Raw genomic sequence first — 12,862 nt, forward strand, 5'->3', positions numbered from 1 at the left:
GGACCTTTCTTCTTTGGAAACGGAATCCCAATTCCCAGCTGAGGTTGGGGGGGGGGGACCTGTTTGAAGGATAGGAGTCTATTTGAGACTCTTGAAAAGGAGACCACATGTATACATGCTTATGCCCACAATAATATTTTTACCTAATTGGACCATTTGATCAGATTTCTTGAAATACCATAGCCACTCATTTAAACAAGACAAATTAACAATGGGTGTAAAATCTTGCAGCCAGATTTCAACATCGTGCCTACTTGTTTAAACCACTAGAGCAGCATCAGAATATGATATATTATGAGGACCAGCTTCATCTTAATTAAGCTCATCTTATCAGCAATCAAAGTGGTCCAAACAATAAAAATGTCTTGGTGGTCCTTTATCTCTGTCAGGTTTATCGAGTGTCTATATGTGACTGACACTTGTGTTGAATCATAATCCAGAATGCTCGTGATTTGTTGCAATGCCTCTATTTATAATCACAATAACTGTTTAGGGTCTCAAGCATTTGAGAGTCAGATGACCCGATTCTTTGAACAAATGTGTAGTATAATTTATCAGTATATATAGATCTAATGAAAGAAGTCCTCTAACAATATTCATTCAGGCAAGGGCCATTAATTTGCTCTTTGGGGTATATATATAGTACACCAATTAATTTTTGCATCAAAGGATCAACAGGTGGGCTCTCTCTGGATATAAATAAACGGACAGCTTATTGATGTTTATTGGTTGTTGGAATTATTGAGGGATGCATCTTTTAAATGTCATACTGATGTGTGTGTGTGTGTATATATATATATAAAAGAGAAGGCATGTATGTATATGAAACCCCTGATCTGGATTCCAGGAGTACTACTCGATCACTTTCAAGTTTTAAGTTCCAATCCACATGAAGCTTGTTCCCTTGGCCTTTCAATCTGTTGTGGTGATACAATGAATTGTTCCAATTGAACCTCGACAAACTGTCTTCGAATTTGTGTCTGTAGCATGCAAACTATTGTAACGTAGCTTTTCCTTGTGTTTTAACTTTTAAGCGATGCAGGCGTTACATACTTATTCGCAAAGGTAAAACAGGCATCGGGAACATGTACGTATATGTTCATTGATTTCTGCGATCAGTTTCTATCATCTGGGCTGGGCACCACAGGCTTTTTCAATAAAGACGAGAATAAATAATGTCCGGAGAAATAAAGATCGTTCTCGAATCAGTTCTCCGGAGAAGAGAACAGATTCATCATCTCATAGACCAATATATACACCATACAAAAAGAAAACCATAATATATATATATATTCTTGTTGGTGAGGGGATGTTTTGGGGGGGCAGTATATTTTGACGGTGATGTGTTGAACTTCATGTGAATGGAGAGGGAAAAAAGATAGTATATACTTTCTAGTACTAACTTCTCACCAATATTTATATGATTCATCCCTGCTGCACAAGAAATAAGGAGGTGCACAAAATCTGAATGCATCGCATCATGCATGCAAAAACGATGGATAAGATTGGAGAGGTCGGGATTGTGTCCGGGGATTGCTTGCTGTACAAATCCGATAGTCAAAGACGAAAATGGAAGGAAACGAAACGACAGAGTGCACTGAATGTAATCGAACAAAGCATGTCCCAACAGGTGGGACCTTCAGTTTGACGCTTGGTCTACAAAACGGTGTGTATCCCCCCCCAATGCGGCTGAGGAATCAAAATTCAAAGACCCCCCCCCCCCTCTTGTTTCTTTAATAAGCCGGAGCCCGCGCTTGATTTAAGCATATTGTGTCCTCACCCCCGGACAAAGCGTTTACTTTCAACTCTCTTTCTTTAGTCTACTTTTTTTTTTCTCTTTATTTCTTATTATTATTGGAACACACCAAGACCAAGCATCTAGATTTCATTTTAGTCTTTTCATAAAAAAATTAAAATTAACAAACCCTTTTCTCTGTGAAAGGGTTTGGTGCGGCTGCTCGTGTTATGGACAGTCCTAATCGTATTGAATTTATTAAGTGTTTTTAATAAGGATTTTATCTGAATTTGAATGAAATTTAGTGTTAAAAGTTTCAATTTTTAACAATACTGCAACTACTTTAAGGATGTATTCAAATAATACAATAAAGGGGTAGCTCTCTTACGAGACAATTCATCAACGCCAGTTCAATGTGTTGGGCAAGTGTTGGGCAATGTAATCAAGCTGACTATATTTTTTGTATATCGTCAATGTAATCAAACTGTTGACTTTATGGCTAATTATCTCAATAGGGTTAATAAAGTTATTTTTGAGTCAAATTTTTCCCCTGATCTTCTTGGAATTATAGAGGAAGATAAGAGGGGAAAGTTGACGATTAGAGTGCAAATTCTTATTTTGTTATATAAAGCTCGCCAATTCTCAAAAAAAAAAAAAAAAGTGTTGGGCAAAATATTTTTGTGAATTTTGAGTCTAACATCTCCACATAGTCAGTAAAATTTATTTTATTCAGTGCTTGAAAATGTTCTCAAGCAGCATAGAATAATACATAATATGCTTTCCTTGGTGATGAAATGGCGGGCTTAATTTCCAAACAAGTAGAAACATCCATCCATTTCTTTTCAATCTAGATTTAGGAAAAAAGAAAAAAATAAGGAAAGAAAATTGATTTCTGTTAGGGGTTTCAATGCCGTTGTAAACTCAAAATAAAGAGCGTGAAGTACACCAGTAAAGAATGGGCGTAGAATTGCTAACCAAGAAAGAAAGAAAGAAAGAAAGTCGATAAAAGAAGACCTTGTGTCGGCTAATAAAAGGAGCATCAGAAGCAATTGGGTCGGCTAAAAGTCTAGCAATGAGAAGGACAGAGTGAAGAAAATGTCGTCCCCAGTTGGCTACCGTCCACGACCGCCTCTCTCGGCCTCCCTTCCCTTGTCCCCCAAAATTCCCCCCCCCCCCCCACTTCTTTTCCTATATATAACGAGTGGGAGTTCTACAGTCGACATCCTTTAGAATTCACTTCTCCAGCTAAAACTCTCTGTACAGAAATCGTATCGGATTTCGAGACGTTTTGTTTCCTCTGCACCAAAAGAAAAAAGGTGACTGGTGTTCTGTATTGCTTGCTTGCTTGTGTTCGTTCTCTCTTGGATGATATGGATCTTCAGTTGGGACTTGCACTTTCCAGCATTCCTGATAAAGGGTTCGATTTAAATTTCTCTGAAATTGAGGCAAGCCCAGTAAAGAATGAGGAATGCAACATCAAGAAACGGAATTCTGTTGAAGCCTTTGAGGAGAAAAATGCTGATGATCACGTGCCTCAAACTTTGGCTTTGCTGGTATGGGATGAGCAGTCTAACCAGGGAGATGATGTGGATGAGCCTGAGATTAGTTCTGTCACGACTAACAAGTAATTCCTCTTGGCTCTGTGGGCGTCCTAATCTCGTGCACAAGGTTTTATTGTCAGTACAAAATTTTCTTGTGGGCATCAATGTTTATGTGCTGAATTAGATGTTGTTTTTGACAGTGCTGATCGTGGGTTTGTGGGGTGGCCTCCAATTAATTCGTGGAGGAAGAAGATTTGCCAGCAGAACCGCCCTGGTGGTTTTGTAAACTGTGTAACGGTGGAGAATGGTGGTGGTCACGCTGGAGGTGGTGTCAGGGGAAGAAACTCCATGTACGTGAAGGTGAAAATGGAAGGCGTGGGAATAGCTAGAAAGGTGGACTTGAATCTCTATCATTCTTATCAGACACTCCTTCAAACCTTGGTTGGCATGTTTGGTAAATGTAAGTAAGAATGTGCTACTGCAAACAAATCAGTACTGAAGATATTTTCTCGCTCTAATTAGTGAAATTTCTGATAAGATTTTCTTGTTTTTGATTGTTTGGAAACAGGTCAGCAAAGTGTGCAATCTTACCAGCTCATTTTTCAAGACAAGGAAGGTGATTGGCTACTAGCTGAAGATGTCAACTGGGGGTATTTAAATCCTATTCTTACACTAATTTATTGGCTATTTTTGGGGCACCAATCCTCTGTTCTTGCAGATTACAATATGGTTAAGCACAGATTCTGATGGCTATTTTGACTTTCTTGATTTTGCAGAAATTTCATTACTTCAGTGCAACGTCTGAAATTGCTGAGGAAAAGGGACTGAAATGAAATTAGGTGGAATAGGCATCTTTTGGTGGTTTACGACTCGTTGCCTAACAGTGACAGATCATCATCTGGCAAATGTTTTTGCTTCTTAGATGGAATGTGTAGAAGATATTTGGTTTTTAGATTCTTTAGATGTTCTTGTAGACATGTTGCTCTTATTATTTGGAACCTTTTGGAATAGGAATCTGGATTAACCAAACAAACATGAGAAGAAGAGTTGTAGCTAGGCAATAGAAATGCCAACCTCTCTCATTAATCAACATATTATCAATACCAAGTTGAGCAATCTTATGGTCAAATTACATTCCAGGCGACTTGCATTTGCAATTGCTACGTATAATTCCTCGATTCCAAAAACGAAGGGCATAACTGGATGTAGTAGCAGTCTCACTGGTCGGATCCGTAGAGCTGTAATTGTTTTTTTTTTTTTTCTTTGGGCGGGGGAGCTGGGATTGGGGATACACAGCATCAAAAAGCATACATACACAAACCCAAAACAAAGAATATGAGATTAGCTAACACAAATTGTCTCAATTAGCAAGGATGGATTACTTTTTTACAAAAATAGTGTGTTTGAATCCTACTATAAATTGGTGCGCATGTAAGGACCGTATTGGTGAATGATCTGTAAGAATCTTGTGAAACTACTGTGCTGTGAGTGATCTATAAGAGATCGTGTTGTGAGTGATTTGTAAAAATTCTTTGTAAGTGATCTATAATTCTAGAAGCACGACCTGATTCGTGGTGTTGTGAGTGATTTGTAAAAATCATCTATAAGTGATTTATAGTTATAGAGGCATTTATAGTTATAGAGGCACGTCTTGATTCGTGATGGTGATTAGAGTCAAATTCATTCAAACTTTTTCTACCAAAAAAAAATTATGTATATATATATAATTATGCTCATAAAAATTACTTCAGATCTTTGGAAGGCAAATATTTGTTCGTCGAAATAGATAAAAAAAATGTCACGATTGAAATTTAAGAAGATTTGAGGAAGTAGGAATAGTTAAGAACATTAATAAGTGTGTTTGGATTGTAAGTTATTTGAAATATTTTTACTGTAGCACTTTTTGTGATGTGATGTATGTGAGATAAAAAGGTAATTGGGAAGATAAAAAGGTGTATTGGAAATTGTAATGGTGATGTCAGCAAATATATTTGGCCAAATAATTGGCTGTCCAAACACAAAAGAAGATACTTTTTTGTTCTTATTCAAGTAAAGATTTAGTTCATGAGAGAGTAGAAGGAATGGAATATATTGCATTGATAGTGAATATTTTGTGGCAAATATGGAAGTCCAGAAATCACATACAGTTCAATAGAGAAGGAAAATGCCCAGGTATAGTAGTGAGCAAGGCAATTCAAGAATGGCAGGTTATACAGAGTTATACAAACGGGGGAGGGAAATGGAAAAGAAGACGGAAGTAGAAATTTAGAGATTGAGGTCAAATGGACACCACCTACAAACGGCACGGCATCATTATGCTAAACGCTGATGTAGCTGTGGATCAGAAAAGAGGGAGAGTTGGTTAGGGAATCGTGGCAAGCAATAAGCACCGGGGTTGGAAATGAGAGTAAACGTCGCAAGGCAGAGATTGAAGAAGCAAATGCAATCAGAACTGCACTCATGAAGGCCAAAGAGGAAGGTTGGATGAGGATTATGATTCAATCAGACGATAAAAAAGTTGTGAATAAGATCAAGGTGTGTGGTACGTTTGATCCAGTAATAGGAACAAAAACCTAAGCGGAGTTTTAGTAAAGGATTAATCTTTCCTTTATGAAGAGAGGGAAGGTAACTATACGTCCTCTTTGGATTGCCATTTTCTGTCAGAAAATTATGTCGTTTTGTATGATCACATTTTTCTATTATCTTTTTTCCTCACATACATTAAATCGCTATAATATTTTTTTATGAAAAATGACGGAAAATGCAATCCCGGCCGAATCATATGGCAAAAATTGCCTAAACTTGGATTCCTTTCCTCTACAGTTAACTCGACGTTTGGCCAGAAATGACGTAGGAGCACTTGCTCCGACTTTGTAAATATTCTTGTGATGAAATAGAATCTGTGATACCATTTGTGTGAGCAAAAAAAACAAAGAATAAAAAGAGTAAAGATTTTAAACCTCACAAGGAGAGATGAGAACTAAAGAATGGATTAACAAGGATCTGACGAAAGAGGAGGGGTAAAAGTGTCATTGAAGCACAAACAAGCAACATGGATGTCGATGATTCCGAAATCTGAAACCACGTGTAACCAGCAAACTCAACTCACCTCACGTCAACTTCTGCCAACTGCGAAACCGCCGCGCCAATGCTACGTCAACAACATCAAGCACTGCTCCCGCTGTGGGAAAACTCCTCTACATCCACCCTACCCCAAATCCCCGTTACTTCCGCCAATGTTAATAAGCACTGCTTTCTGTCGTCCTCCTCCTCCTCCTGTCGTCCTCCTCACTTTCACTCTCTTCATTCCTACCCTGCTCTCTGTTTTCAGTCCCAGAAGAGGAGCTATAAATCAGCTCCCAATTCCAAAACAAATTGAAAACCACAACTTCCCCAGCCATCCCAATCCCATTCTGCTTTGACTTTATGTACTTCTACTCGTACTCAACTTTGTTCTTTCTTGCCTTCCCCGGCCGGCCCGCCCCCCCCCCCCCCACCACACACAAACACCCTCTCCCCATCCTTAAAAAGTTCCCCTTTTCACCTGCATCCAACACTGTCACCCCAGAAAGCTTTTAACTGCTAACTTTTTCAAACGAAGAAGCCCACTACAGCTATAGTTTCGGGAATTTCTTTTATTCGTGGAAACCAAAGGGAAAAAAAATCGTGCGCGCTCATGAGAGGTACTTCTCTCTCTCTTTCCGTTTTTGTGGTTATGTTGTGTATATTGTTTATAGTTTCAGGAATTTCTTTTATTCGTGGTTATAGTTGTTTTAGATTTTACAGTTTAATTCGAATTATCGTCGTTGACTTTTTCCTTGTTACTATAAAGGGTTGAAAACATTACTACGTCTGTTTTCGGATTTAGCTTTCCCGTTTAATCAAAGATTGTGATTGACTTAAATGTCTTTATTAGGTTTGAACACCTTAATTGCGTGTTGAAATCAATGCTGATTAAGGACGAGGAGGAGGAAATTTTTGGGATTAAAGTTTCAACACTTCTACTCAATGACGACCTTTTGGTTTCCTATGTTATTCTTTTACTTGATTTTAGTATCTGATAGTGTTGATCGCTGCTAAGATGGATTAAATGAGTGGATAAATTAAGGCAATGCAATCTAGTAGTACTAATCACCGAGATATCCTAGGCTTATGGACAATGGTTTTTCCTTATTGATAGTCTAATTTACCTGATTGACGGAAGAAGGAGAAAAAGGAATGAAAACCCATTTTTTGTAATTTAACACTTCATTCAATACCCAGGAGTTTGTAAACATAAAAGTTGGAGAGCATTTCCACATTAATTACAACATGACATTCATTTTCTTTATACTAAGTGCAATTTGGAAATTTTCTGGTTTTTCAATATACATACATACATACATATATATATATACACACACACACACATTGTCATTATTTTTATTTTGCTTTAAGAATTACGCCCAACAGATTTAATTGTCATCATTCTTTTCTTAAGTTTGAATGTATAGGTCATGTTTCCACAACTTTGACTAACGGGCTTGATTTTGTAACCTTGGAGCAAGAAATTCAATAAAATCTGATCTAGTCAGATCATTCTGGATGATGACTTGATTTTACATTCTTCTGGGTAAAGGAGCTTCTGAGATATGGTGAAGGACTTCATTCCCTTGTCGTGGCAAGTACTATTTTAAGCTTCTAGTGTGTTTGCTTAATGTACTCCCACTGATGGTATTATTGTGTTCTCATACTAAGGTTTGCATGTTAACACTTGCACCTTGATGATGATGCTGATTAGGAGGTATGATTCCAATAATGCAGAAGAACTGATGTATTTTTATGCATGTGAGAGTAGGCACATCAAAGTTGGCTTCTGCAGCTATATGAGCAGTACAAGGGATGTGAATCCTTTATCAGCTCTGTTTAAGCATCTTGAAGAGGGATGAGGTAGGGTAATATGGATTTATTTGCCTCAATTGAATGAGCATCACTAGAAATTAGAAGATGTTTTAGAATAGTATGGAATGCATTTGTTTTACTGCCATTTGAGAATGCAGGCACTGCCAAATTGGTCCCAAGCCCTACTTTGGATTAACCTTGTTTCAATGTCCCTTTCTTTCTATTGTCATTTGAGGATGCAGACACCTCAAAACAGTCCCAAAGCCTGCATGGGAATAAACTCGTTTAAAATCCCTTCTTTTCTATTGCCTTCTTCTCCTCCAACTAACTGCTTAAGAACCAATAGAAAAAAATTATTAGAGTTTAATTATAGGAAGGCCTGCTTCTGGCTCATTTGCTGCCTCGCTGATGACTTTCTGCAGAAAAATGTGGTGTGTGATGCTTCTTAAAAAAAACAAAGCAGGACAAGGAAAATAGAAATGGCATTTATAGGATTTGCATTACAATAATGCTTTCAGAATGGTAATTGAACTATTCCCCCATCACAAAATAAGCCTTTGAAGATTGTAGGTTGAATGTTGGTATAAGCCCCTCTGTACTGGCATTTACCTGACAAAATTTCCAGAAATGTCCTGAAAGTGATGATCATTCAAACGGGAAAATGGAAATGGGCATATAAGCAGCTTAGTTTATTTGATATAATAATTAAAAGAGCTCAACAGAGATAACACAAGGTCCTTGAAATGTATTTGGGTAGAAAAGATACAACATTTTGGAATAACATTTAGCAATAGATATTGAATTGGATAAGCTTATTGAGTTCTGGTTAGGGCAACTCAAGCCATGTTAAGGTGTTGTGGGCCAATTTTTGGCCTCTGACTGATGAGATCTTATCGCGAGAAAAGGGAGAAGAAGCTGAGCCAAACTTAAACGAAGGGTTTGTACTTTAGAATATTCACCTTATTTGGTGAAAGTTCCGATCAATAAGAATCCGCTGTGTTGAAAGCAATGACATAAATTATGCCCAACAGGTAAGAGGGAACCTTCAAAATTTAATTCAAGTAGACTGCTGTTGATGCCTTCAATGTGCTCTACATTAAAGCCGAAGCAAGACTAAAGTACTCCAGCTGGAGGGACATCTTGTGAGAAATTTTGTAACATCTGATTATCTTCATAGATGGAACATCACATAGCTAAGTGTTATTTAGCATCCTTAGTAGGAATGCATTTTTACTGCTGACATTGCGTGATCTTCCAGGGACAAAATCATATTTAAAAGGAAAATTTAGTAATGATTCAAAATTATCGGTAGATTATGTGGTACAGAAAATTAGGCATTTGAAATTGGCTTAGCATTGGGAACCCACCTTTGACTGGACCGGACTGGTTTGGGATGTTAATTTATAAATCAGCACCTCAAACAGTAGACTTTGTGGTGGTCAGAACGATGCACATTCTGCGGAATAATGTCCATTTGGGCCAGTGAAGGTAAAACAACAGGCATTAAGGATGACTCTACCTGAAAGCCTTCCTGATTATGAGTTTATTGAATTGATGGTTTACCAAGCTTCACTAATCCAAATCCTGGAAATTGTTATTTTCTCTGTTGCATTGATCAATAAAAGTTGAGGATAGTAGTTTTGAACAATTGGTTGCTCCTACTTAAGCACTATGAATTTGCATACGGATGAATACTATTTGTTTGTTTTTTTAAGATGCCTAATATCTTGAATTTGAAGAATGGTTTACTTTTTGGCACAATGATGTAGTAGTAATCTTCGGCCTTTCTGGCTCCTGACCCTTGGTAACTTACAGAATACTGTAGGTGCAACCATGGAGCCATGTTAGGCACTGCTCCTGCTCAGCATCTTTTGCACTATGGCCCCAAGACCCCTCCGCCTCAGCTCTAGACGCCCTTCTAGAAATATACATATCATTATAATACTCTTGATACTTGTTCCTGTCAGCATTATTGGAATATTTAACCATGGCCAGAAGATCTCCTATTTTTTCCGCCCACTTTGGGACCGACCTCCAGAACAGTTCGAACGCCTACCTCATTATTATGCAGAGAACATTTCCATGGGCCAACTCTGTCGTCTTCATGGCTGGACCTTGCGCTTAGAGCCGCGCCGAGTATTTGATGGCATTATATTCAGCAATGAGCTGGACATTCTTGAAATTAGGTGGCATGAACTCCTTCCTTATGTTACTAAATTTGTAATTTTGGAAGCCAACACCACCTTCACTGGCGTCCCGAAACCTGTCTTTTTTGCTTCAAATCGGGATCGATTTGCATTTGCAGAGGAAAAGGTTGTCCATGACGTATTTCCTGGTCGCATTCTTCGGCGTGGTTCACATGAAAACCCATTTAATCTTGAAGCAGAGCAGCGTGGGGCTATGAATCGATTACTTCAAGGGGCAGGTATTTCGGAGGGCGACCTCCTCATCATGTCGGACACTGATGAAATACCAACTCCTCACACTGTGAAACTACTGCAGTGGTGTGATGGGGTACCTCCTGTCTTACATCTGGAGCTGAAGCACTATCTGTATTCCTTCGAATTCCCGGTTGACTATAGTAGTTGGCGTGCTACAGTGCACATTTACAACCCCTGGACCCGGTATCGACATTCGCGACAATCCAATTTTATTCTGTCCGATGCAGGATGGCACTGTAGCTTTTGCTTCCGGTATCTGCGAGAGTTTGTGTTCAAAATGACTGCCTATAGTCATGCAGACCGAGTTAGGCACAGAAGTTTTTTGAAGTACTCCAGGATTCAGAAGCTCATCTGTCAAGGAGATGATCTTTTTGACATGTTACCTGAAGAGTATACTTTTAAGGAAATTATCAAGAAAATGGGTTCAGTAGCTCGTTCAGCATCTGCAGTACATCTTCCTGCTTACTTGGTGGAGAATGCAGAAAAGTTCAAATTCCTTCTCCCTGGAGGTTGTACTCGCTCAACAGGATGAACATCCTTCTCAAGGGGGAAAGAAACAAGGGTTGTTTAAACCCCATATCGTTTTTGTAACAGGTAGAAGTGATTCACTTAGGTAGGTTGGCTACTTTCCGGGCATCCATATTAAGCTACTCGAGTTTCTGAAGACTTTTAACTGAGTAGCATTAGACAACGTATTCTATTTCTATATCGTTGCTCCTCCATCTTTTTCTTTTTCCATCTTCAGGCTATATGGTCTAATACCAACTATTGGTTGCGAAATGATCCCCTATTTTCCAAGGAATAATAGCGGCGGGGGCTTGCACTATGCTCAGGATAGAAGATAAATATTGGGTTCTTTTTATACCGCTGACTACTGTAAAACATGTGCTCTCCTGTCGGAGGAAATATCGAATATGGGAAAAAAAAATTTGATAAAATGGAAGAGGTATTTTGTTGAACAAGTATTTGGGGCACTCTCGACCAAGTCCTTTAGGCTCCTGACATTTTGTATTATTATTATTTTTTATTTTGAATGATCTTGAAAAGGTCGAAAACACAGAATTAAAAGAACTGCTTGCCTGTGTATTGTTTTTCCTTGACGTTGAAATCAAGAGATGACTTTCAAAGGCTACCTTTCTCTTTCTGTAAGTAAGACGTCATTAATCCTCATCGTTCCTCGCCCGTTCTCGCCTACGTTCTGCCATACAAAGTCGTGAAAGAAACGAACCTTAAAAAGTAGTAATTATACGTAGCATAATCCCCAAAAAAAAATCGTAGATTGAAGTTGGATAGCTATTAAACCATGCATGAGCATGACAAGGATCCAATGCCTGAGCAGCTCCTCTAAAACATACAAGGAGAATTAATCGTCTCTCAAGAAAAGAGACCACGCTACGTTTTGTTGAAAAGACAATTACCTCGTTTCCGTTTATAAATAAATCTGAATGGAATATATTTTAAAAGAAAAATTCATGCTAAGTTATTCATTATATATGCATCTTTCAAGCCCGATCAAATTTGAGATTTGCTCGACTTACATGTAGCAAATTGAAAGGGCAAGTTTTTTACTACTAATTTTATTCAATTCAGTTAAATTTACTTCTTGCTAACTCCATTGCCGTACTACTTTGAAAAAAAAAAAGGTATTTTAACTATTTAAAGTAGTTGATTGCTTTTAAAAGTTACACCGCACACGAAGGTGTTTTAGACAGTAATAATAGAGAATAAATTAAAATTAGTCGAAACATACTGTAGCATTTTTTGTGATGTGATGTATGTGAGATAAAAAGATAATTGAAAAGATAAAAAGGTGTATTGAAAATTATAGCGAATAAATTTAAGCAAATAATCTCCTGTCCGGACACGCCCACCGACAAAGTTCGTTGATGGTGATCCAAACTCGGACTCATATTGACTAGTCAATTTTAGCACTCTTAGAAAATTGACGTCTCCTCGGAGCTAAGGAGTAAGGAGCAGCAGAGTTGAGCAGAATTTTGATACCCAGAGGAAAAAGAGCCACCTCCTCTCCCGTCCTCTCACCTCCGATGAATTTCCTCCGTTCACATTGACGGCAGAGGCTGTTATTAACAACAATCTTCTTCGACATCCCTCGTTCCCGCATCCAACCTGGAAATGTAAAAAGTAAAATAAAACTGCCCAAGTTAAGCATGGTACCCTGCGCAATGCAATCGGTAAGAAGCGCTTTCAATTACACGTAGCCCACCCATTAGCCGCTCGTTTGACAATTTCCGACAAATGATCCG

General features: G+C 38.3%; 2 protein-coding genes across 9 annotated transcripts; both read left to right on the forward strand.

The window, feature by feature from the left end:
* Positions 1 to 2,922: 2,922 nt before the first annotated feature.
* LOC113695732 (auxin-responsive protein IAA14-like) lies at positions 2,923 to 4,420 on the forward strand. The gene is made up of 4 exons (XM_027214870.2): positions 2,923 to 3,359; positions 3,477 to 3,736; positions 3,845 to 3,926; positions 4,053 to 4,420. Exons 1-4 carry the CDS (start codon positions 3,106 to 3,108, stop codon positions 4,102 to 4,104), a joined length of 648 nt encoding a protein of 215 aa, XP_027070671.2. The 5' UTR covers positions 2,923 to 3,105; the 3' UTR covers positions 4,105 to 4,420.
* Positions 4,421 to 6,413: 1,993 nt separating this feature from the next.
* On the forward strand, positions 6,414 to 11,304 carry LOC113694526 (uncharacterized). 8 transcript variants are annotated; one of them, XM_072054808.1, is made up of 4 exons: positions 6,414 to 6,959; positions 7,193 to 7,936; positions 8,014 to 8,205; positions 9,973 to 11,304. In XM_072054808.1, the coding sequence occupies exon 4, from the start codon at positions 10,036 to 10,038 to the stop codon at positions 11,128 to 11,130; it is 1,095 nt and encodes a 364-aa protein (XP_071910909.1). In that variant the 5' UTR covers positions 6,414 to 6,959; positions 7,193 to 7,936; positions 8,014 to 8,205; positions 9,973 to 10,035; the 3' UTR covers positions 11,131 to 11,304. The 8 variants fall into 8 exon arrangements, with proteins under 8 accessions (XP_071910909.1, XP_071910910.1, XP_071910911.1 ...); XM_072054809.1 differs by having other exon boundaries at positions 8,057 to 8,205; XM_072054810.1 differs by having other exon boundaries at positions 8,080 to 8,205.
* Positions 11,305 to 12,862: the final 1,558 nt, after the last annotated feature.

The sequence above is a fragment of the Coffea arabica genome, chromosome 6e (genome assembly GCF_036785885.1).
Source record: "Coffea arabica cultivar ET-39 chromosome 6e, Coffea Arabica ET-39 HiFi, whole genome shotgun sequence".
Taxonomy (NCBI): Eukaryota; Viridiplantae; Streptophyta; class Magnoliopsida; order Gentianales; family Rubiaceae; genus Coffea; species Coffea arabica.